Genomic DNA, 27,066 nt, shown 5'->3' on the forward strand with positions numbered 1-27,066 from the left:
TGGCTTTGTCAATTTTATTTTATTTTTTGTTAAAAGGGGAGTTAAAAATGATAATGATGAAAATGATTATAAAAACAATGATTAAAGTGGTATGTACTCCAGTAATGTTCATATTCACAATAAGATTACAAAAAGATTTAATGAGATTAAAATTACAACTCTCTAAGAAAGAGGTTGGACATTAGAACACATTGGATTGTTATGAAATTCATCAGATTTGTAACCTTAATTTTAAGATCAAACCCGCAACAGTAAAAAAATAGAAAAAAGGAAGCTAATTGGATAGTCCAAAATAAATTTTAAAAAGACTTGACTTAACTCACTCAATCCTAGAGATTTTTGATACTTTTCAAAATTAGAAAAAAAATGTATTAAAAATGAGCATGTGCATAGATATTTTTATAAAACTATCATTAACATGTAGGTAAACATTAAGAACATAAGTTTTGAATCCACGCCTATAATTTGTCTCAGAAAAATGTAATAAATAGGCATGGGGTAAAAAAAAGTAACCCTGGGTAAACTACGGATAGAGTCGGTGTTAGGGTTGAGTGAGTTAATCTGTAATGCTTCAGAACAAAAGACGAGCGGGACTAGTTTCTAGCAGTAGGTCCGATCCGATCCATTCATTCACCAATCTAGTCTAGGACCAATTATTAAAATACAACCTAGATACAAGCACGGGATTCCCCATAGAAGGAACACACTCAAATGATGGTGACAATAGTATAAACAACCATTATGACTGAATGAAATGCATTAGAGAGGGAGAAAATATAATCTCCCACACAAAAAAACAACAGCTATCTGAGTTGTTTGTTTTGTTTTTAAGGGTTTTACGGCGTTTGCAACACATTTAGGTTATATCAGCGCCAGTAAAAAGGAAGAAAATGGGATAGTAAAAAGTTCTAGAATTACAATTAAAAAGCACCCAAGAGAAAGTAAGACAAAGGGGAACTGGGAACAAATAGGGATCAGATGTCGATTCCAAGAGCATACCATCAATGTACTTAGTTTGAGATCACCGATAAGTCTCATCTGGACACAAGCACAAAATCCAGCAAAGAGGAATACACTCAAATGCTTACATTATACATTCAAAATAAATATAATAATAATACATAACAGAGAGATGATTTACAATTTACAATGAAAAAAATGTCATCTCCCAAAACAATAACTATGCATTTGACTGTTTCCCTCCCAGCCAGGACTCCGACCAGGGCCAGGAAAAAACCAAGACAAAGACAGAAAGCAGGTTGGAAAACAGATATAAGGGTATAGAAGACATAGTATGTACCTCCCTGCCCGCTATGGGAGGTCAGGAACCCCACCCAGTGGCTATCTGAGTCTTTTTTCCTCTTGCAGCAAAAGATTAAAGGCACGCCTTGGGCAAAGACGAAAGGGTTCAAATAGGGGACAGATGTAGATTCCAAGAGCACACTATCAATGCTCTTAGTGATATCACCTAAAAGTCTCATCCAGACACCAGCACAAGCTCCCACTAAGAGGAATACAGTCAAATGTCTACAAAACACATGTTAAAAATTTAAAAAAAAAAAAAAAACAATACATAACAGAGACGATTTACAAGGGAAAAAATATCATCTCCCAAAACTATTAACTATACATTCGACTGTTTCCCTCCCAGCTAATGATTCCAGCCAGGCCCAAGGCCAATGAAAAAAAAGCAAGTAACCTCATTCCAAGACAAAAACAGAAAGCAATTTGGAAAACAGATATATAGAGGAGGATAAAAGACACAGTAGGTGACCTTGCCCACTATGGGAGGACAAAAAACCATACCTGGACAAATGGTACTATTCTTTGAAAAAAAAAATCAAGAACTTGAGCATTCAAATCGTGCAATATCCGCTCCACATACTCAAAGCCTTTACAAAGTATCCCTGGCAAACAGCAATACTTTATTCTACATCAGGTACATAGAGGAACATAGAAAATTATAAAGGTGAACAGACTAGATTGAAACTGTAAACAAGTACGATGGAACCCCGTGTCCTAATGGGTAAAAAACCCATTATTTTGCCTAGAGCAAAAGTTCGACACAGATTTTCATTTTAAAAACACGATTTGCTCAATATTATTATACATTTTAAAAAAAGACATTGCCCTTTTGTATGCACACTACAAATCTTAAAACATCCAGGTACATATTTTATTCAACGAGTATTAAAGCACGTATAGTCATGTAATATGTCATTGTAATGTCATCCAATGAACCTCATGGTGCTGATGACGATGAAGACGGTGATTATGAAGGTGTTGAAGGAGGTAATGAGGGTGATGAGGATGATGCTGACAACAGTTGTATGATAATGAAGACGACGATACAATAATGATCCCTTGCAAAAAAGCTCAATCATGAAGATAATGATGACTAATGTAAAAATAAGTAATTCAGAATCAACTTCTAACCATATACCCTGCAACACTACAGTACCCATTGAGTACACAACAGACCACACACATTTATACACACTCATACATATGCGCACACACATTTATACACACTCATACATATGCGCACACACATTTATACTCGCTCATACATACTACCATGTCCCTTTTTGACAAAATCACCTCAACTTTTGAAAAAGAAAACTACTTAGGCAGGCTTTTGAGTAGTATGTAATGATATTTGCATTTGGTGATACCTATTGCCTCTGTATGTGTAGCGCATTAGAGCATTTTTGAGGGATTCTGCACCCTGTATAAATTAATTATTACATTACATTACTACAATAGTCATCTGTGCCATTTAACACACAGACACATCCAGCTCAACCAATATACACACACAGCGTGAGACACACCCATACAAAATACAAATTGAACTAAAATCTCAAATGTCTAGATGTTTGATCCACATCCCACCTCATCCGTCAACGTCCACTCACAATCAGAACCAGTTTCTCAAAACCTGTACAACCAAAAAACAATTATAAATATAAAACTCGCCTCAGACCTCGATACGCCATATACATAAAACAAGTGTTGCAATTTCCCAGAAAGCATTTTTTTTTTTAATTTGTTCTTTTGTAATTAATTTGTTCTTTTTTTTTTTTTTGTTTGTTTGTTGCTTTAGGTCTCTTCCAACACAATTGAGGTTATATGAGAGACCGCTGAAACAAAAAAAACAAGCAATCTAACAAAAATAGTACAAATGTAAATCAAAATCATAACCTAAAGATATCATAAGCTAAATTATAAATAACCAAGAACAAACAGGCAGAAGATTTACAGAAAAAAAAATATCCCCTGTCAAAAATACAATCACAAACCAAAGAAGCAGGATAGGCTAGTAAAGAGAAGAAACGACATCACTATCGGATCGTACACCCATGCGAACATCATAGGTATATGATTCAAGGGTGATGCTCCCATCCAACCACCCGCAATTTGTTCTTTGGTTCGTTGTGAATATTTTAAAAGGAGTCTTACAGAGCTCTTACAATAATATTACATCAAACCAGCACTGGAAACAATAAAATATTATTCCATACTTGAACGATGTTTGAATAGACAGAGAGAAGGTCTGGTCAAGGAGACTTGTGCAAAAACCAAATATGCAAGATTCACATTTCCTTTATGTTTTATTATTATCAAATTATTCTTTCGGGTGGACATTACTTACAGGTTAATTGCAATAGAAAAATTTTAAGTTAAAAAGAAATATTTAAAAGAACATGTATTTTCCTATCTTTATTTTTCAACTTTTAGTAAAATAAAATAACTAGTCGTAGAAAAAAGAAAATATTTTAACTGTACATTTACAAGCACTTTATTAAACATTTTTTTACAACTCCAATATTCTTCCACCACTCCCCTTTTCCCAAACACAAAACAAAAAAAAAAGAGAAAAGTAGTAGTAGTAATGTTATCTGTACAAGCGGCCGGTTTGTGTCCATAGTTGCTATATTGTAAGAGTCCATCCATTTAGTCCGTCGTCACCTGGGCCATGTAAGCATCCAGCTCCAAGTCCAAGGATGATTTGGTCTTGGCCATGTACAGGTCTAACTGGGAATCCAAATCTTCTATGGATGGCTTGCCCCTGCCAGCTCCAGCACCTGACACAGGAAATGCAATGAAGAACAGTTTCAAAATGAGGTTTTTGACAAATTTAATTTTTCTTAAATTACAATCTTCAACAACAACAACAACAAAATTTCATTAGTTTTAAAAACACCAAAAATCAACGAGTTCAGAGACCACTCTTTAACACAAGAAAAAATAGGATTCGACTACGAAGGATATTCCATTGTTCGCAAACGACAATATCTTCATAACTAATAATCAAACAAGCATGTAATACAGAGATGAATTACAAGGGGGAGAAAATCATCTCTAAGAAAAAAAAAAGGTATTATACACTTGACTGTTGCCCTTCCAGCTAAGGATTCCCGTCAGGACCAATCTTCCTGATCCAACAGTGTTGGATTTATCTGGATTCCACTGTACTTGGAATAAAAACAAATACTGACATTTCACAACCATACAAACTGTGAGATCAAAACGTAGCCTTTCCCTTTTCATTTGGTGATCGTTGCCTTGTAATGCAGAGCTGCCAACTTGAAAAGTAAAAAATTTGTACTTTCCAAGGGGAAAAAAAATATGAAAAGGACTAACATTATAAATCAATTATCTGCCCTCAGCATAATCAAAATATGCTCCAAAGTCCCAAATACAGTTTCTAAGCAACCAGACTCTCCTTTTCAACAAGATTTATTTAATCAAAAACGTCTATGCAGTTCTCTAGCTGGAGCCAAAAATTCGTAATTGTATGAAATTTTTCTAGGCAGTAGTCAAGTCTAGTAATTTCATTTGGTCAGTGTCAAGTTATAAAAATTACAAAGCCAAGCCCCCCCCCCCCCCCCCCCCCCCAAATTGTTAAAAATATTATTTCTTACCGCCACCACGACCTCCTCTGCCTCCTCCACGACCACCACGGTTAAAATAGCGACCTCCTCTGTTGTTAAACCCTCCTCTTCCTCTAACTCCGCCTCCGCGTTGATTGGTACCAGCACCACCAGCACCTCCTCTGCCACCCCTGACTCCGCCCCTTCCTGTGGCTTGACCAGTATATCTGAAAAAAAAAAAAAAAATACAATCAATAAATCTTAAACATCAAACTTTTTCAAACAAGGGACTGACAAAGACTATGGTCAAAGCTTATTTTAAGTAGAGGTAAAATGTGTGAGATGCTCTAGGGAAAGAGTCCACTCCGCGTGTCCCTGGAAGTACTTTAGAGATATGGCTGATATGAGGTGTTTTGGGTCTTTCCCATGAAAATGGGCATTTCATAATAACATACCTGCCAACCCATAGTGAAAAAAAATAGGAGGCTTCTTCAAAAAAAAAAAAAAAAAAAAAAGGAGTCTAGGGAAAAATATAGGGATAAGCAATGTTAAGAGGAAAAAAAAAAGCAAATTTACATAATAAAATTCAGAGCTCTTTTCATTGGGACCAAAAGATTAACAAGACTAATGACTTTGCCCACCCTTTTTTGGACACCTTGAGAATTTATTCCTGCATTCTTTTGGAGCAAACTTCTCATTTCATTTTGGATCATTTGTCTCTATCTCTCAGAAAAATTGTTAAAGACTAATTATTTCCATAGTTTTTCTTTTCAAAGTAAGCTTTTGCACAGCCTTGCATGTATTTTCTCACAAAGATCATAAGAATAAAACTCCTAAATGAGTTTTTTAAATTAGAAAAAAATATCATTTTTTCTTTTAAACTGGCAATAAAAATTAGTCCTTGTATCATCAGCTTTTGCTCTTTCTATTCTTTACTATTGGGTTATGAATTGAAGTCCCTAAAATAGTTGGAACAAAACTGATATGTGCAGAGCTGCCTACTCTTATCTCATCGTAAAAATTCATTTTCGCCATTTATAAAAAAAAAATAAAAATTTGGAGAAAAACATTTTTTTAAAAATTCATTAATTAAAAAATCGGAGTTTCCCAAAATCCGGCGGGGTGAGGTAAAATCAAGAAAATTTGTTTGTTTGTTTGTTGCTTTAGGTCTCTTCCAACACAATTGAGGTTATATGAGAGACCGCTGAAACAAAAAAACAAGCAATCTAACAAAAATAGTACAAATGTCAATCAAAATCATAACCTAAAGATATCATAAGCTAAATTATAAATAACCAAGAACAAACAGGCAGAGGATTTACAGGAAAAAAAATATCCCCTGTCAAAAATACAATCACAAACCAAAGAAGCAGGATAGGCTAGTAAAGAGAAGAAGAAACGACATCACTATCGGATCGTACACCCGTGCGAACATCATAGGTATATGATTCAAGGGTGATGCTCCCATCCAACCACCCGCAAAATCAAGAAAAAATCGGGGTAAATCCGATTTTATCGGGGTACATGGCAGGTATGTAATAATAATAGAATTGTTCATTTCTGAGTAATTTCACAACATTTTAAAGTAAAATTTGCACGTTACATTTCATATCATTTCCCAAAAGGCCTTTAACCTCAGAATTGACACTTTTGAAGAGCTTGTTTCTATAGATTGTCTACCATAATTTTTGTACATTTTGAAAATGAAATGAACAGCAAAATGTAGAATGACTCAATTTCCACAGAATGCGACGGTTAGACCTTCTTTCAGTGACAGCTTATCATTTATGGCTGAGAAAAAAATTAGCAGGGGCTGAATTCAACACCTCTTTGTTCAAATAAAGCATCTACTCAACCCTAGCTGAATCAAAACATTGTAATTAGACAATATGACAATTTACAGTGGACAAAAACACACAAAAATAAAAAAAATTTATTGCAAATTTTCACTGAATTCTGATTCTTCTGTCATGCATTGTTAGTAAAGTTGAAATAATATGTCTCAAACTAAAACAATGTCAATTACGGCTTATTTCCATCTGCAACTCTCATGCATTCTTTGTTCAATATGGCTCGATTGTACAGAGGCGATGGTAAACAAAAGTGGAAAACAAAAAAAAAGACCAAGGGCTGGTTTTTCCTGATAATATCTCTTGATGGAAAGGGGGGAACTAGGAGGCTCAAACGTGCTCTGCAAACATGGAGATTTCGAATTGCATAACACATAGGATCAGTTTTAGGGTAAATAAAACATAGCTTGTACACAAATGTGAAGAAAAAAAAAAAGAAAAAAAGTGTAAAAATAAAGTCTCAAGTTTACACTGCGTTACTTCGACCAACTTCTGATAAAGTCGATTCAGCTTGGGACATCATCATCATCATCATCATCATCCATCGTGGCTTGTGCTCTTGAGCACGTTGCCCGTCAACTGTCTCCACGAATCACGATCCTCTGCGGTGCGCATGAAATCTGTGTTGCTTTTAAAATCACATTTGGCCATTCTTAGGTTATATAAATAAGTCATTCTTTGTCTTCCTCTAGCTCTTTCCTTCGATCATCCCAGATGTTGCCAACTTTTCTATTCCGTCTCTTCTCCACACATGTCCCAGAAACCGTAACTGCCTCTTTCTGGTGTTATCGATCAATATTCTTCCCTTTCTCACTTTCTCCAACACTTCCTCGTTCGTACACCTGTCTGTCCATGATAGCCTCAACATTCTTCTATACATCCACATCTCAAATGCCTCTAACTTCCTTGTACATTCTTTGTCAAACGTCCACGCTTCACAACCGTATAAAAGTAAAAGGGTACTTATCAAATATGTTTCTAATACTTTCATTCTGGTCTTCAACTTTAGGTTGTTGTTTGACACAACTCGTCACATTTTATGGAACACGTTTTTTTGCTATTGCTATTCTTTGTTTTATATTTTATATTCTTTGTTTTTATTGAAGCTTTTGAAATGTGGTGCTTGAGAAGGATGCAGAGAATATCGTATACTGCACACAAAACGAACGAAGAAGTGCTAAAACAAACATACCAACAAAGGAAACTAATGCCCTTAATAGTGGATCGACAACTATCCTTTTTCGGACACATAGTAAGGAAAGATAAGAATGAATACCTGGCAAGTTGTGGAAATATACCTGGTAAACGCGCCCGGGGGAGACAAAGAAAAACACTCATAGACCAACTGAAGGGCTTCACCAACCTAACAATCCAAGAGCTGTTTGAAAAAGCAAGAGACAGGGAGGAATGGAGAGAGATAATTCATGCAGTATCCGAAGCCTGGACCAGGCATGGAACCTAGAAGAAGAAGAAGTTTTATATCCTCTTTGTCATGTGTGTTGTGGGTAATGGGACACATACACTAAAACACACATTTTTTAATAAAATGAGAACAGGTGCAACATAAAGCACAAAGCAATTCATCACAAAATACAGATCCTTTTTGAGGGGATGCAATGCAAAATCCTTCAACAAGCTTTAACTTCCAGCATCAAAGGGTTTTACGGCGCTTGCAACACATCTAGGTTATATCAGCGCCAGTAAAAAGGAAGAAAATGGGAAAGTAAAAAGTTCTAGAATTACAATTAAAGCAGCCAAGAGAAAGCAAGACAAAGGGGAACTGGGAACAAATAGGGATCAGATGTAGATTCCAAGAGCATACCACCAACGTACTTAGTCAGATTACCTAAAAGTCTCATCCAGACACAGGCACAGTTCCCACTAAGAGGAATACACTCAAATGTTTACAAATAAAATATATATAATACATAATACAGTGCATAACAGAGAGATGATTTACAAGGAAAAAAAATATCATCTCCCAAAACTAACTATACATTTGACTGTTTCCCTCCCAGCCTGGGTATCCGGCCAGAGTCAGGACAAAACCAAGTAATCTCATTCCAAGACAAAGACAGAAAGCATGTTGGAAAACTTATAAGGGGATAGAAGACACAGTATGTACCCCCCTGCCCTCTATGGGAGGTCAGGAACCCCACCCAGATCATCATCATAAGAACATGGAAGACAAATTTTGAGGGTCACATTACTTGACTAAACAATGAAAAGCGACAACACACCCGTCATGATTCCCGAACATTATATTGTAATACCACAGATCAAACAGGTTTACAAGAAACTTCCAAAAACCCTCTCATTTGGATTGAAAGTTATCAAATTCATTACCAAGTGACATCAACAGTTTTAATCAGACGATTAATATTAAGCTAACCTCTTAAAAACCTATCGTTTCATTCCACTGTGCTAGTTTTATTATAGATATGCATTCAAGGGCCCTAAGGCCATGACATGGGCCTTTCTATCTTCTTATCCGTTCTGATTCAGATTTTTTTTTAAAAGAAAAAGAAAAAAATTTGAGCATTCCAAGAATTTGAATATAAATAACAATAACAAAACATTGAGAGAGGGGCGGATGTCATTTGACAATCTAGTGGTAACAGTAACAGGTAATCCATGGATGCTTAAACAATATATTTATTACTCACAAACATACTCATTTATTCAAATCATAAATAGTTAGCTCAGTTAATAGGTCATAAGCAGCACACTATTTGTCTGACTGTCAATCTATCAGTAACAATGTTATGGGCTGCATGCCAATGTATGCATAGCAGCAAACCTGTCCGAACTTTGACCCTGAAATGGAGGTCGTTGGTGCGGACCTCCTCTAAATCGGGAGAACTTCTCCCTAGAACTGGGAACTCTGTTCATAAAGTCATCGGAATTGCCTCTGGTCAAGAGACGCAAAAAGAAAATATGAGTATCCAACAATTAATGCATACCTGCTTCTGACACAAACATTTTCACCTATATTATTATGACGATCTAATATAAATTATATATGAGCCAAGGTCAAAAGGTGCCCGCCTGATACCAGTGTTAAGAAAATTTGATTTTTACTTAATTATGGGCTGTTTTCATTGGGTTAATGCTTGTAATCAATTGATAATATGAAGAAGAGATAAAATGAGATAGCTCAACATACTCTGTTCAACAGAATATGAAATAAACAACTTGAAAGTGAAATTTGAATGCTGTTTGGCATGTGCTTAAAACGAGGTCAACGCATCACCTTTTTAGAAATCATGTAGAAATTAAATGTGATGTTTTACCCCCCTTGATTGAAATTTGACTAATTGTATAAAGTCAAAATTTACTTTTAAACGCAATTGCAGTATATTACATATCTGATTAAGTTTCATATAGAGTTCTTAAAAAGTTGGTGTTGCTTGTGACGTTTGGTGTCATCAAACACAGCACAATACTAAGACTCGGCACGAAACTTTAAAGCTCATGTTTAATGTTTATAAAATGTTTTATTATGAGAAAAAAGCATAGATTTACTATCTTAAATCAAATCTGGGAGTAAATGTATACAGTTTTGCCGGTATTGAGGCTTATTGGTTTTGGTGTCATTTGTCACAAGCAACACGGCATGCGTGAACACGTGGAAGTTTGTTTCGTTAAATGGCGATTCGCAATTTGGATCCACCCTTCTTACCAGTCTTTGAAGTGCAGCACGTTCATTTGCCTTTCCAGCGTGGCTACATGCAGAAAAGGTAAGTTGAACTTTGGTGTCATCGCTATTTTACATTGTCACAAGCAACACTCGCTATTGGATATTACAAAGTGCCACCAAAAAATTATGTTTTCAGCTGTTATTCTATTTACAAATATGATATTATGACATCTCATATAAGACTGTGATTTTGACACAATTAATTATTTCCTTGTAATTCTAATTTTTTATATTTCAGGGTTGTATCAATCAAGAAAAGACAAAACTCAAGCTTTTGACGAATCCAGATAAAAGAAGGGTTGTCAAGAAATTTGATTTGATTTACTATTAACACACTAAATTACTACAAACTAGCAGATTTGAGCAGTATGGTGATGGTTACATGAATTCATTACCATGGCTGATATTTATCTAGTGTTTGTGTGGCTTCTGGTACTTTTTGTGACCATTGGTGTCATTGGTTAAAATGTCACAGGTGACACTTAAGTTTGAAGTTTCTAATGTATTTCTGTTTTCATGTTCTTCAAAGCTTGAAATGTCATTGAATTACATTTTAACAGGCTATATTGCATGTGTTCAGTTGCTATTTTTGATTTATTGAGGCAAAATTGCGTTCTAGTGCCGATTTTGACCAAAGTAATAGCAACAATGGTATTACTAATTTCTAAGTATATTTCCAATTTGAAAGTATTTAGTCTCTTAAAATATTATTGAATTTCATTTTAGAGTAGGTTATTGTGCTTTTTTGACTGAAAATAATGATATATTAAGGACGAAAGTGTGATGTGGTGTTGCTTGTGACATAAGTAATGGTGTCACCGGTCTTATGTCACAAGTCACATTCAGATGCTCTAATTTCCATGTATATTTCTATTTTTGAAGTCTTTGGTTTCTGAAATATTATTAAATTCCATATTTAACTGTGGTTATTACACTGGTTTGACTGAAATTAATGATATATTGTCGAAATTGCAATTTGGTATTGCTTGTGACATAAGTAATGGTGTCATCGGTCTAATGTCACAAGTGACACAGTGCCGCTAAATAAGATATGCTTTGGTCACATTATTTCCCAACATTTTATTCCAAAAGTTTCTGAACATTGCTGGTAATAAACATATGCAATATTGTTGTTTTTGTTAATGTACAAACATTTTTATGAAATAATATATTTGCATTCTATGTTGCTTGTGACCGATGACACCAAAAAGCAACATTTTCTCCAATAGTTGGTAATATTATTGTACTATGATTGTTGTTGATTGTGTCTTTTTGTCCATAACTTACTAAATAAAGTTTGATACTCAACAAAAATCATTTGGTTATAGAGTTTTTTGTCTCATTTTGGTGTCACCGGTCACAGGTGACACCAGCAACCTATAGGTATTGTTGACGATATTATGCTGCGTTAGACCTTAAAGTTATCTAAAGGGCGTTTGATTCATGAAGTACAGGGTTTTTGCTACACATATAGAAACATGAATGGACTATTATGTCACTTTTATTTTGAGAAAAAAAATTGGCACCTTTTGACCTTGGCTCATATATATATATTGTGTTTACTAGAAAAAGGCTAAAGGCCGAAATGTCGTTTGTTTTGTGTTGTTCATTCATGAGTCAGATTTACTCCCTTTATCTTTATCTCCATTTTATTGACTCATTTTAGGCACCTCTATTTATTGGTTTTACTACTTAATTTCACTTCTATTTTTTTACAGCAAGCCTAGTTGAAAAAGTGTGAAATTTGAGAAAAGTTGCTGGATACCTTTCCCATACATCTGACCAGAACTTCATGAAAAATCACCCAATTTACTTCAAATAAAGATTAAAATGCTCTGGGGAGCATATTCTTTTAGAAAATAAAAGACATTTTTTTTAAAGTGCAAATCCAAAATTTTCACCTACCGGCTGATTATGTCATGCACTGGCACATATTCAGTCTCAAATGTGTGTCATGGTTTGAAAATACTATCACAATCAATGAAAACATTTCTAGGAATCTGAACCAGGTTAAAAGACAGATAAAGAATTCATTGCCGTTATTGATATCAGAAACCTAAAATGCTCTGTGTGTCCATTGACTGGCATAGGTTCATTATTCATATATACATTTGTCAAACTGGTGGGTCTATACAATTCTTAACTCACTCAATCCTAGAGTCTTTTGCTACTTTTCAAAATTGGAGAAAAAGTATCAAAAATGAACATGTGCATAGATAGTTTTATTCAACTACCATTGACATGTAAAAACTAAAAACATTAGCTCTGATACTACGGCTATAATTTGTCCCATAAACATGTAATAAATAAGCATGGAGTAAAAGTAACCGGGGTAAACTACGGATATAGTCGGTGTTAGGGTTGAGTAATTTAAAACTATAACAGACCTGTTAAATTGCTGCTGTCCTCTTCCGCCTCGTTGTCCACCACGACCTCGGGGATTTCCTATACAAAATACAAAGAATAAACTGTCAGATGTGATTGGAAACACAGAAGAATATTATAAATAATAATATCAACCTTTCACTGCCACCAATAAAAATTATTACAAGGGTATGTATGAAGTTTTCAGAAAAGCGGCATCTTTTCAGTTTAGTGTATATCATATACTTATCATAGCAGACCTGCCAACCTTCCCAGGATGAAAAGTGTATTCCATGACCCTAAAAAGTGTATTTTTAGAAAAAAAAGTGTATTTTGTCCGCACATGTGGAAAAAAAGTGCGCACTATACAAAAATTTATAAAAAAGCTAACATCAATCCCAAATCAAAATAAACTCTGATCATCATCATTCAAGCAATCTCTAGTGATTACAAAATTATCGATTTATCGAGAAACTAAAACTTAATGGCCAATTAAAATTAGCAACCACGAAAATCGTATCCGCGTATTCGGGGTCCACAAATCGTACTAAAATACGCTTAAACGTACTGGTTGGCAGGTCTGTCATAGCATTCCTCTTTGGTCTCAGAGCCCTAGTTAAATAACAATACATAAAGTATATTTCACCTATTTAACTCTCAAATAAAGGGGATTTTTAAATTTTGAATCTCGGGAGGAAAATCTGAACTTTAATTGTATCCCAAAAAAAAACAAAAAACAATTAGTCTCACTTTTCAAAAGCGACAGATATAACTATGACTACCCCTATCAATCACATCCTCTTCTTATTTAAATTATATATAAGACATACACACAAAAGAAGGATGGAGCTTTTCGTGTTTTGAATCCCTGTTAGTGTTAGTGTTAGCTGACACAGACTATGTCTTACTATGCAGAGCAATGATTCGTACCAACTCACTGTCTACAATTGACAAATTGACATCTCCATCAACAACGATACACCACTGATTAGCGTATTATTAAAAGGGCAGCAAGCAAGTGCTATCATCCGTTTCTTCACGCTATAGAAACTGGGATAAACTCCAGCTTTGAGGAGGACTACTTTTTTTGTGTGCAATTATTTTAGACAGTTTGACACTACGAGGACATCAAAGTTTTGTCTGATTCGCAGACAGATGGTGAAAACGTGTATAAATAAGCTTTTACCAACGGCTTACTCAACTGTCAAATATCAAGATAAAAATTAAAGAACTAACAAAGTCAAAGCGAGTTGGATACGTTATCAAAACAAGGTGGTAATACTTACTTAATGGTAGCATTCCTCTGCCTCTCTGTTTGTTGAACGGGGATGTCATGGTATTAGTATTATTATTATTACTGTTGAAGTTAGCATTGTTGAAGTTCTGGTTGCCACCGCCTCGACCACCTCTCTGACCCCCACCCCTGGTCTTGGCGGGAAGTGTCAGTCTTGCTTTGATGTTACCCCTGCCAACTCGATTTTGAATAGGAGCTCCTCCTCCTCCCTGAAAATATCAAAGAGATAAAACTATTTATTAGACTCAATGGTAGAGCATGAAACTTAACTTCAAAAAAAAGCATTTACACAAAATTGCATGGGTGCAAGTAGGGCAGGCCGAAAAAGGCTGAAATCCCATTCTAACAAATTAAGGTCACATCAGCGCCAGTAAAAAGAAAGAAAATGGGATAGTAAAAAGTTCTAGAATTACAATAAAGCATCCAAGAAAAGGGAAGACAAAGGGGAATTGGTTCAAATAAGAAACAGGTGTAGATTCCAAAAGCACACCATCAACGTACTTAGTTTGAGATCACCAAAAGTCTCATCCAGACACAAGCACAGGTCCCCGTTAAGAGGAATACACTCAAATGTTTTACAAATGATAAATAATATAAAGAAACATAATGCAGTGCATAACAGAGAGATGATTTACAAGGAAAAAAAATATCATCTCCCAAAACTCTACTAAACATTTGACTGTTTCCCTCCCAGCCAGGGTTTCTGGCCAGGGCCTGGGGAAAAAACCAAGTAATCTCATTCCAAGACAAAGATAGAGAGCATATTGGAAAACAGATCTAGGTGGGTAGAAGACACACCTCCCTGCCCACTATGGGAGTCAAAAATCCTAAAACCTACTAGCCTACTTTGAAATGTAACCTGTAACCTACTTTGAAATATGACATATTGCCTCAAAATGGAATTATGTTGAGGTTTTATATAGATGCCCGAAATAAATTAAAATACATTTCAGAAAGCTGGAAATCTTGCATTCATGAAATACTGGCAATCCTATTGAATCTTGTAGTCGACTAGTTCAGAGAAAATAATCTTAATGTGTCTATAAATAATACGCCTGTCCTGGAATACAGCCACCGCAAAAGCGGCCGATTGCAAAAAAAATGGAGAGGTCTGGTGGATGCCCTATGTGCCTCAAGGCCCGAAGAGGATTAAGTCTATATGGCGGAAAACAGACGAGATCTGAAATCATCTACTTTGACAGGCCCATTTTTGTCAATTTTCATCTTTTATCTACAAATAAGTGTCATATCATTTTAAAGCTTGAAATATGAGGATTCAGAATTTGTAAAAATTATGAGCAGGAGACGATTATGTAACTGTAAAAAGTAGGTCAATCAACGGTGACCCTGATTTACACGGAAATGCAAAATGAACAGAAATGTTAACAATCTGAAGTGAAAAATGACTCAAAATACACGTACACAGGTCCACTTTTTAAAAATAAATAACAAACAGAGTATTTTTTGTACTTTGTATAGAAACTAACTTTATTATACAACAAGGGGGATAATTACATTAGACTAATAACGGAAAAGATATTTTTGTAGTATTTTAAACTTTCATTTCAACTTTGAAAAAAAAATGGGTCCTTGTTTTCAATTGTATTGTCAAAACCTGTGACAACAACCCAGGAATAGACGTCTGGAGGGTCCTCTTTTACAAATCACACACTCTGCTCTGCACATACGCATAAATAAATTGACCTGCTATTCCTTGGGAGAACTGCACGGTGAAAATCCCTCTCCTCCAGTACCTGGTATAAAAGTAAAAGCAATATATAAAGACATAGTTGATTACAAGAGCACTGCTTTAAGTATAGTTGATTTCCACTGCTTTAAACATATTTGATTACTGTCTTGAGAAAATAAGGCTTATAATTGCGCATTAGAAAGGCGTTCTTAAGAACAACTACTCACACTTATAACTGTTGTTTGATACATCACAGAGGTTCAAGTGTGAGGATATGAAATGATTTAGCACATGAATCTAATAAAAAGATATATATAAATAAGTCTAAAATCTCATTACAAATTTTTTTTCTGGAACATTTTGGCAAGTCGTACAGAATTTTTTCCTTTCAACATGTAATTCAATACTTAGGTGCTATTACGGATTTTATCCCTATCGGTTAGCAAACTCACAGTTGTGGAGTAATATCTCTCAAGCCTGTGTATCTTGTATTGTAGCTAATCAAAATTTTCATACTGGATAAAATGCTTTTAGATCAGATGGTCAGATTCCAATGCTGCATCCTCCCGAAAAGCAGAGTGAATTTTGTAGTGACATAAAATTATGAGATAAGAGAGCGAATCAATATATTTAATATAAATTGTTTACAAAATTCAATTGATTAGCAATTTGTGTTCTTAAACAGCTAGAAATGTTCAGATTTGTACTTACATATTGAAATATTCAGCATAGGTAACCAAAGTTTCCATTTATTAACTGTATATTCATCAACAATGTCCAAGTCCATATATTTCAGAATTCCTGGTGCCCATGCAGATGGTGCCCACGCAGGTGACACCAAAGTTTATTTTGCTCAAAAAAACTTTTTCAAAAATTTCAAGTCAAAAATCAAAGTTTAAAACACAAAACCTGAGCAAGATTGATGTCTCCAATCAATTTTCAAACACTTTCTTTCATAATTAATAATAAAATAGGATATTGAAATTTGGTGCACGGGCAGAAAATTGAAGACACGAAATCTCCCACACCCCATTATTCACTCTAAAAACAACTAATAATGTTAATTTTTTTTTTTTTTTTTTAAATTTTACATGTTTCCTGACCTAATCTTAGTCACTTGAACAAATTTGTGGTTAAAAATGTCAAAGCTTGCCTGATATATAGAATTAAAATTCCTTTGTCCCATCGGAGACACGAAAATAACGCGATTACATAATATGCAGAAAATAACTTATAAACAAAGATGGAAATAATTTTTTAAATTTTTAAATCATACAAATTGTAGTTAATACATCTAACTTTTGTTAAAAACAAAAAATAAAGTTAACTTTAAATGGAAACTGTTGATTCACTTACCTCATTTGATCCAAATTAAAAACGAAAGTAAAACCTTCGTGTCTTCAAAACGCCACTTTCGCTCGGTAAAAAATCCTTAAAAAATATATAGGAGCAAAATTTCACCACCATTTTGCTACCGCAGCTCCAGGAAGAGTTGATCTATCAAAAACAGCAACTATAGTCACCAAATCTCAATTAGATTTTGATCTATTGTGTGGCCCATGCAGAAAATGCTTTTCCTGTCATTATTGCGTTTTCCGCCATATGGTCGAGGGGTGTGACACTCGTATTTGGATCGGTATATCCTTGGTTCAAGGAAAAGGCTCTTAACTCACATTCCCTTACCATACTCGTGTGTAAAATGAGCACCAGTATTGTTTATGTTCGTGCAAAAATTAGAACGCCTTACAAGCATCATGCCATGAACAAGTACAAGACCGCATAGCCGAACAAATTCCCTGCTTTGATCTGGCACTTCCCCAGACACCTTATTTCTCATCATTACTCTACATGGCCATTAATTGCCATTTATACTCAATAAGACAGAAATGTGTTGAGGATCCAGGCAATTTATAATTACCTGTGACACATCAACACAGTCTTGTAATATATTGAATTGACCGGTTGATTTTTTTTAAACAATTGAAAAGGGAAGATTGGACAGGTATAAAAAAAGAGGAAGGGGATGGAGGGGGGGGGGGGGGGGGGGGGGGGGCTTGAAGTAAAGATTGAGGTGATTGCAAAGGAAGAAAAAAAAATTTAAAAAGGAAAAAAAAAGGTAAAAATTTGTTTTAAAACAATAACGCAGAATTACAAGAAGAAAAAGTAAGAGAGATGATTTTAAGAAATATGCATCACATAATTGAAAAATAAGAGTAAAAAGTAATAGTAATAGTAATAAGCAATATAGCAGAACTCACCCGTCTTCCTCGTCCCGGATTTCTGTTCATATTGTTGTTGTTCTGGTTCATGTTCATGTTGTTGTTGTACATCATATTGTTGACCTGATTCTGTGTAATCCCTGGTCGGTTGGCCAGTTGTTGGGCCAGGCGTCTGTTGGCACTGGAGGCCTGGTGCTCGGCCGCCTTGTTGGCCCGAATAGATTGTACAGACGGCATGATGTTCGAGAACCTAGTATTTTAGAAAATGATGGCATTGGTTGCTTGGTAGGAGTTGATTGATAGTGGATGATGGTGTTGTGATACAACACAAGCATTCAGAACCACTTGGCAATGCAATTCAACACTTGTGAAATAAAAATGTTGAATTCATTGCTATTCTATCCAGGTTTGCAACACATGCTTTGTTCCATCAAAAGCCAGAGAGGATAAACATGATGAAATTGGTTGACGAATCTATTTTAATTATACAGCGACGTATAGTAAGTACAACACTAGTGTTGTCATATGCTGGCATATACTCGTTGAAAAAAATTTTTTTTTTAAAAATCAGATGACAGCTGTATAATAATTTGACATGGTGTCAAAAAAAGATCTGGCATCTTAAAGATGAGTGGAAATATATACAGCAGGAAGTCACCCATGACAATGACAAAGGATCCCTTTGGTTTAGGAAACGCAGAGGCCCTGCTGTACTCTATGCCATCATGAAGAAAGGTTTGAAGTATTAAAAGCATTGCATTTACTCCCCAAGTGTAGCTGAATTAATTGATCCCAACCAAAGTAAAAGTAAAAGCCGGTGCCCAGACCATGATCAAGTTGGTGGTGCATGTGTGTGTGTGCGCGTGCATGTGCTTATCGTGTTTGGCTCACCATAATTCAGTCCATACTCGTCTACTTTAAAATATAGCTAATGGACTTTTATTGACTGAAATTTGGTAGATTTGTCCAGCAGAAACGTTGCTCCAAGATGAAAACATGACAAACGATATTCTCCATCTACCGATGATTAGTTTTGTTAGACACAAAATGCTATCATTATCATATTGTCAAATTCAAACCATAACCACAGAGCAGACCTAAACTAAAAAGTGCCCATTTAATCACAAATGATGCTTGATGCTTAAAGTCACTGCAAAGACTAACTGAAAAGCATCTAAATCAGTGAAGCTCAGCACACATTGACTCATTGTCTTGGAACAAAACATCCTCCTTGCATCTCGAAACAAGTGCTGTCAAATTATTTTTTTTTTTGGATAATCCGAAATGAGCACGAAATCATTGTCCTGGATAGTCCTAACTACACTCGATATATATCCGTGAAGATTTTTGTAGTTTTGAGTATCAAGAACAAATTGTAGTATTGATATGTTCTTAACTTCATTTTAAACTCCTGAAAACCACGAACAGTTGCTGAATCTTGCATCTCGTAAGACTAACAGTGAAGTTTTTTATTTCGTAAATTGTTTCATGTTCACGATCATACATGATGATATATTTTGATGGCGATGGAACTCGAAATAAATGAAATTGTCAGGCAGTCAATTCTGGTGAAGTGACGATAATAGACGTGATAAAAGTTCTTTGTTCTCTTCATGAAAGATAAAAGTCCAAAAGATTGCCGTCCGAGATAGGATTCCAGAATATCAGTGTTCTCCACGATTTAAGCACCACACACATGCACTTGACCGACTCCTTCAGGGTTTTGGCCCATCATATTCCAATGTAATTAAATGACAACAAACAGTGTGTCATTTCATAATATTTGGACTTGAAATTTCACCATAAGGCACTCTAGCCTCAGATCCAAGATATGTTGGTAGTTGACACTTTCAACTTACCATTGCAAGCCTTTCACCCCATCACTTTGGCAACAGAGGCCTGTAAGACTGTAAGCTTCTTTTCAAGCACAGTTAAACACTTTGCTTCTCATAACTTCCTGCTCCTCTTCGGCTCACCTCCGCAATTCACATATTATACCCTCAGGCTTCTCTCAAGCACAGCTCTTCAACATCTCCACCAACCACCTCAAGAGCTATCCTTCCAAACATCAAAACTCAAATAGGTATGTCATGCAAAGAGCAACTCAACCATGAATTCTTTCTCAAAACTGCTCTATTAACTGCATACATGCTATTCATCACCATACTTCTTCAAAATTATTCCAGCATATCTTATTTCAGCTACCCACGTCAATCTTCTCTCAAGCACACTTTTCAACATCTCCACCAACCACCTCAAGAGCTATCCTTCCAAACATCAAAACTCAAATAGCTATGTCATGCAAAGAGCAACTCAACCATGAATTCTTTCTCAAAACTGCTCTATTAACTGCATACATGCTATTTATCATCACACTTCTTCAAAATTAATTCCAGCATATCTTAATTCAGCTACCCACTTCAAACTCCTTTAGCAAACCGAGACAAAGCTCTTAACTGCTCAATCAACTCAATGACTAGGGCAATCCATCCACTCACCATCATCATCATACCTAATCATGAATGATTAACCCTGCTATAATCTTTCTCTTTTCTCTCTCCTTATTGATCTTTAATCTTTTTTTTTTCTTCTTTTACTTTGACTTTCATCAAATCGTCTCAAAATTGATATAAATATATATGGCCAGGATACCCAATTTTTCACTGCCTCGAGCATCATCTTATCAAACTTGCTCTTTCATTTCCATAATATTGCTCTTTAGGCTCGGGTAATCACCTTATCACATCTTCCATCTTTACCTTCTTCAATAAACTTATGGACTTTTCTCATTTTTGCTCAACGGCAATAAAGTCATCATCACATTCTCTCAAATTGCTCTATGTCTAGAGCCGTCAACTTGCTCTTCACCTTACCACCATACTCTTTTCTTTTCAAATAGCTCTTTAACTTTGACGACCAAATCATCACCCATCTTCTTCATCTCAAACTCCTCGAGACAAGATTATCCACCCTCAAATCTTCCTCAACTTTCTCAATTTGTTCCACACCTCAGGGCAGTTTGCAAATGACTTTCATCAACTTGTCAAGGCTGCCCTCAAACTATAACAACATTTTCCCACCCATCTCTCTAAAACTGCTCCTTAGAAGCATTAACTTGCACTTTACCTATTATAACTTCTTCAAAAAAAAAAAAACTCCATCGCACCTAAACTGCTGTTTCTATGCAGACTTCATTCAATTAAATATTCTTTCACAGGCAATTGATCCAACAACAACAACATCCCTTTATCTTCTCTCAATCTATCCAGATCGATTTGACTGCTTGAAATGGGGGTCAATGAAGCATGTCTTCCATTTATCTCATCAAATTCATGCTTGCCATCAATTCTGCAATTATCTTTCCCCAATCCCTTACTATTCATCAATTTTAAAGATAAAACTACATTCCTCTTCATGCCATCTTTTGAATCTAATATTCAAATTGGATTCAGATTACATCTAAAATTTGATATTTCTATCCCATTTCATTACTTTTTGGGGTTTTTTTTCATTTCCTCGCCAACATTTAACATTTCACGACAAAAGGTATTAGCCCTATTAATCTTTTCCCCCCATTTTATCTTCTTTTTTGGGGGTTTGTTTGAATGTCACAATCTTTTAACTCCTATGCACCTAGGTTTCTCTTTTTTTTTTAAATCTCTTTACCAACTGATAGCATCTGATCTTTTCACTTTCTAACTTTTTATCACCTGATTCTTTCTCAATTTTCTTCATCAATTCAGCCCTTCAATACTTTACCAAATCATTCGGCCACCAAGACTTCTCTTCCTCCAATACTTTCCCATCATTTAACTTTCCACCCATCTTTCTATGATTACTCAACATCTTTCCTTCCCACCCTCTCTTGCACTTCTCTGGCCAGTCTCCTCTCACTTTCAAATTAACAAAATCTCCATCATCATTCTCAAACGTGGTCACAACATTGCAACAATCTTAAAATTTATCCACAGCAAATCTGTTGCTTACGTGCATTTTTCTTTCATTTGAGAAAAATGGCAATGACAATCGTTTGACCATCACCTCTTTTCATCCCAATTTCTAAAGACCACTGCTTTCTCAACTCAACATGCAATCTTCAGGTCAACTAAACTCTGTCTCTTTATCTCTCATTTACTTTTAATCTTCTTCACAACTTTTTATCTGTACACTTTTATTTCCCTTTATCTTTTTCTCCTCTCCAAAGATTCTTCTCCAGTTGGCAGACATTAGACCAGTGAACCAGCTTCAATCTAGAGCAACAAGTCCAAGTCCGATCCAATAACTTTATGCTGACAAGAGATAGCAATTCTATCATCCATCATTGCCGTTGGCTTGCATAAAATCCTCATGCATCATTTTATGTGCATAACTCCACGCAATTCCTCACCTATCGTTCAGCGACATTCTCGTAGTGCTCTTAAGCACAATCTTAGTGGGTACTTGATTCATGGTGTATTGGAAGGAACTTGGACGAATGGCTGTCCAAGTGGTGCTCTGAAATTAGAAATAAATCACTAGGATCACATTTGATGGTAAAGAATTTGCATTATTATCATTATTATCTCATAAAAAGAATTTGCATTATTATCATTATTATCTCGTAAAACAGATTATTTTTCAAGCACTAATCCATCAAAACCTCTGAAAGACACCAGGCTTCCACTGGGACTTGATGGATACTGATGACTTATGAGAACCTGAAATAAAAGTAAAAGCAATCGTCCAAACCGACTTCCATCTTGTATATGCTGCCCTGTCCGAAGTAAGGGAAGCTATGTAAGGGTTATCGGGACTTATTTCTACTTGAAATGAGCCTCATCATTATGCACTTGAGAGAGTTAATAACTCAGTATCTCCATTCCCTCTCTCTTTTGATTTTATTATTATTATTTTTTATTTTTAGCCAGTTGAAGTTGTTTGAAGTTTGATTGTTTGTTACAGTTTGTAATCGTCTCCCGCTGCCTGGTCTTGGACATCGGGGGGCTGGATTGCTGCCGGCCACTGGACTGGAACAGGCCTGCCTACTTGAAATGTTAAAAATTCGTAGTTTTCAGAGGGAAGAAATAGAAGTAACTAGAGATTTTATGATGGCGTCCCTGACATTTTTGCTCCTTTCTCTGATTCTCTTGTTCCCAGCCCCAGCCCCACTTTGTGGTCTGTTATTTGACTTTGACTTTTTGCTTTCACATCTGACAATTTTCACCTCAACACAAGGGATTACATGTTTGACGAAAGTAGAGTTCTTTCTGACGGGCTGTGTCCCTATTACTATTACTAGAGAGCTGAGCCGGTGTTACCAATACTTAGCTTCTATAACCAGGACAAATCATTCGTTTGGACAGAAAAATAAATAAAAACTTACCGCTTACCGTCAAAAGCAGTTTAGATTTGAAGATGCATTTGTTTTCTATCAAAAAACATTCGGTAATGGACAATCCTTGATGAATTTCAAAAGTTGTGTTGAAATTATATCCTAATTGTTTTCATGTTTAATTCCTCGCGAAATCGTGTGGGTCCCGTTTCTGTTATCAAGGTTCCGCCTCGCCAGGCACGGTTGCCAGATCATTTTTGAGTAAGAGACCAAACTAGCTATAGCAAGAGGCCAGATTCCTCGGCAGGAGCCCAAATACCACCAAACCCACCTTAGCCTCGCGAAAACTCTTTAGATTTGTTAAACAATTTAGATAGGATAAGGAAAATTCGTATATATAGAAGCATTAGCAAATGCAATCTGTGGCGTTAGCACGTGTTGCATTTAGATATTTAGATTGCCAAATAAAATAAGTTTTACCGGTACCAGAGTAAAACGATATAACGGGGAAAGTCAGAGGAAGCCAAAAAGTTGGTTACAGGAGGCCAAGTGGCCAAACCAAATGCAATTTGGTGCATTAGTGCAGTAAAAATTGGTGCGCAAAATTAGTTCGTAGCGGATGCGAGACTGCGTGCGTGTGTGTGTGTGTGTGTGTGTGTGTGTATGTGTGTGTGTCTCTTTTTTTTTTTTTTTTTTTGGGGGGGGGGGGGGGGGGGGCGGGGGGGGGGGGGGGGGGGGTGCGTACACGGTAACGGGGCATCTCGCCTCAGGATCTACGTACACGTAAACTGATTTACCGTTGCAACACATGCAATAGATGGTCCTCGCTGTCGTGACCGCGCGCGCTCGTGTGTGTGTGTGTGTTATATTTTTAAAAATCAAAACAATTTTAACCATTATTGGCGAGATTCCATCTTACACTCCCCAAACTCCAGATCTTCGTCTTAATGTTATCATTAAAAGACAAGCTTTGCGATTTATAGTTTAATTGAAGCCCGAGTTGAAATATACTCTTACTACTGCTCTCTTGGTGGAAACGATTTATTCTGCATAAGCAATCTGCAGTAAAAAAACTGTCACTGTAAAAGGTTAAAGTTTCACGAAGTACGCTCCGTGAACACCGCTGTAACATTCCTTTGATCTACATCATCAGGCAACCCATTGTTTCATCTTTTCCCATTCCCCCTTACTATCCCCCCCCCCCCCCCCCCCCCCCCCCCCCACCATTCCCCCGCCCATCTCTCTCTCTCTCTCTCTCTCTCTCTCTCTCTCTCTCTCTCTCTCTCTCTCTCTCTCTCTTTCTCTCTCTCTTTTGTCATAATGTTATCCCTTCCCCTTCCCATCTCATTGTAAAATGAAAACGTTCTGCTGTTTGCAGATACATGTATGATTGTTTTGTTTTTTCTCTCTCACTAGGCATTTGAAAAAAAAACAAAAACCTGAAAAAAAAACAAAACAACTTAACCTTTTAAAGGCGAATATCAATCTTACTTGGACCAAAAATAAAATCTTACCGTTTTCATCAAAAGACAAAAAACAAAATACAATTTAAAAACATGAGCTTTTATATAGGGCAATATCCACCCAACGTGCTCAAAGCGCTTTTTATCAATATTCTTACTGCTCTTATGGTGGAAACGTTTTTGTTTTTCTGCGTTAAAAAATTATATAAATGAAGACTTATTTGAAAACAAAAAAAAATCAGTGTCACTGGCAAAGGGTTAATTGCAGTACTCCTGCATCCTGTGAGACTCCTACGGCACTTGCTAATCATAAAAAAGGAAATAGCAATCAACAATACTAAGGGGAAAAAAAAAAGAAGAAAAAAAAAAGGTGGGGGGGGGGGGGGAGCAAATCCAGTAGCAATGCAACCTTTTAGCGGCGAAATTCGATCTTTTCCCAAACCCCAAATCTTCTATCATCAAAAGACAAGTAACGGCAAAACGATTATAGACAATTGAAGTCCGAGTTGCGATAGTCTGACTGCTCTCTTGGTGGAAACGCTGTATTCCCCGTTAACAATAATAAAGATAAAAGCAAACTATTATCTAAAAGCAAAAAATTAGCTTCGCCGTTAAGGGGTTAAGAACACCTGCAACTGCTGCCAGCATCCTTGAGATGCTCTACGTCACCCAAGGTCACCACGTCTCCCTTTCGTCTTCATGCAACACCCCCCCCCCCCCCCTCACCCTCCCCTCTCATGGTGGTGGTGGCGGCGGATAAAAAAGGCCTTTTTTTCTTTTATTCAATCAACTTGACTGCTGGTGGACCCTAGGCCTCTCTACAAGTCCAAGAAATAATACTCACTTTTTCTCTGCTCCAACGAAAATATCTACCCCCTACCGGTCTAATTATTTGTAGCAGACGTCAAATTTCTCAAAACGGTCACGTGACACTGGAAAAACAACACAGGAAGTCCATGAAAGCTTATTTACGGCATTTCCTTTGAACCGTGTAAACAAAATTTCGTTTTCATTCGACTCAACGGGTCAGATTGGCCGGTATTTTTTAACGAACTAAAGTTCTGAAAAATCAAAATGTTTCTTAGAAAGGTGAAAGATGCTAGTTTTTGAAACAGAGGTAGGTTTTAAAAAAAAATCTTTATATTTTACGTGAATGCATGCTCAAGGCGAGTTGGACGTGCAGCGGAGGTTGGTAGGCCAAAGGCCCACCTCTCTAGTTTAATTTAACAAATTAATATTAATATTTGGTGGCGTTTTTATACACCTCCGTTGGAGGTGTACAAAAACGCACCGTTTTTATACACCTCCATTGGAGGTGTACAAAAACGCACCGTTTTTATGCACCTCCGTTGGCGGTGATGGTAAAGTTGTTGCTACATACGTCCATGAGGTTTAAATAGTTTTAGATTGTAGTTTAGCACGCTGCTTAGTGATTACCGATGTACAATGATAATAAATTAAAGAATAATAACAATAATTTAAAAAATCAAAAGTAAAAAGAAACATGGCACACAAATACTGATCTCAAATAAATAAATAATTTTAGATAATTAAAATCGAAGTTTTTTTTAAAAACATGATAAAAAGTTTTTGAAAAAAAAAGCAAGAAAAAAAAGCAAAGAAAAACAAAGAAAATCCACAAAAAAAAAAGAGTCAACATTGGGAATCGAACCCGGTACTTCCAAGGTTGGAGTCTGACAGCTTGTCCACTGCGCTACGGAGCCACCTGACTGTTCATCACATTTAATAAGGTCTTTCTAAAACATTATTCTACCTTCAATGCAACTTCTATTTTTTGGTTTTATATTTCGATTTTTTAAATTATTAATATTTTTATATAAATTTATTAACAAAGACATCCTACAGATGTCACAATATAACTTTCGCCAAATGAAGAAACACAATATCGCAAATGAAATTGGGTGGAATGCGCATGCGTGACGGAGGTGTATAAAAACGATCCGTTAAGATACACCGTCAACGGAGGTGCATAAAAACACTACGTTAATATTTTTACAGTACAGCACAGCAGTCGACCTCGGCTCAACTCAGTCCAGTCTGCTGCGGCTGTGACTCTGGCTTGACGACATAAATGGCAAAATATCGTTGTCAACTAGGGCATTAGTTTTATCAAAACTTTTATCCGTTCATTTATTTGGCTTGATCTTAGCTTACTCACCCTCAGTAATGATCTCTTTTTGCTTATATATAAACGATGATCTAACGAACTTCAGACTTCAGAGTGAAACAACGACGCAAAAATGAAGAACCGGATGCCGGAATCTCGGGTCGGAAGTC

General features: G+C 36.0%; 1 protein-coding gene across 1 annotated transcript; it reads right to left on the reverse strand.

Moving 5' to 3' along the window:
* LOC144960674 (uncharacterized) lies at positions 1 to 27,066 on the reverse strand. The gene is made up of 7 exons (XM_078893956.1): positions 26,948 to 27,066; positions 22,382 to 22,488; positions 18,034 to 18,244; positions 14,078 to 14,294; positions 12,815 to 12,872; positions 4,929 to 5,104; positions 1 to 4,088 (listed from the first exon to the last, which is right to left on the reverse strand). The coding sequence occupies exons 2-7, from the start codon at positions 22,441 to 22,443 to the stop codon at positions 3,958 to 3,960; spliced, it is 855 nt and encodes a 284-aa protein (XP_078750082.1). The 5' UTR covers positions 22,444 to 22,488; positions 26,948 to 27,066; the 3' UTR covers positions 1 to 3,957.

The sequence above is a fragment of the Berghia stephanieae genome, chromosome 15 (assembly GCF_034508935.2).
Source record: "Berghia stephanieae isolate SIO BIC M18660-M18661 chromosome 15, UCSD_Bste_1.3, whole genome shotgun sequence".
In the NCBI taxonomy this organism is placed as follows: Eukaryota; Metazoa; Mollusca; class Gastropoda; order Nudibranchia; family Aeolidiidae; genus Berghia; species Berghia stephanieae.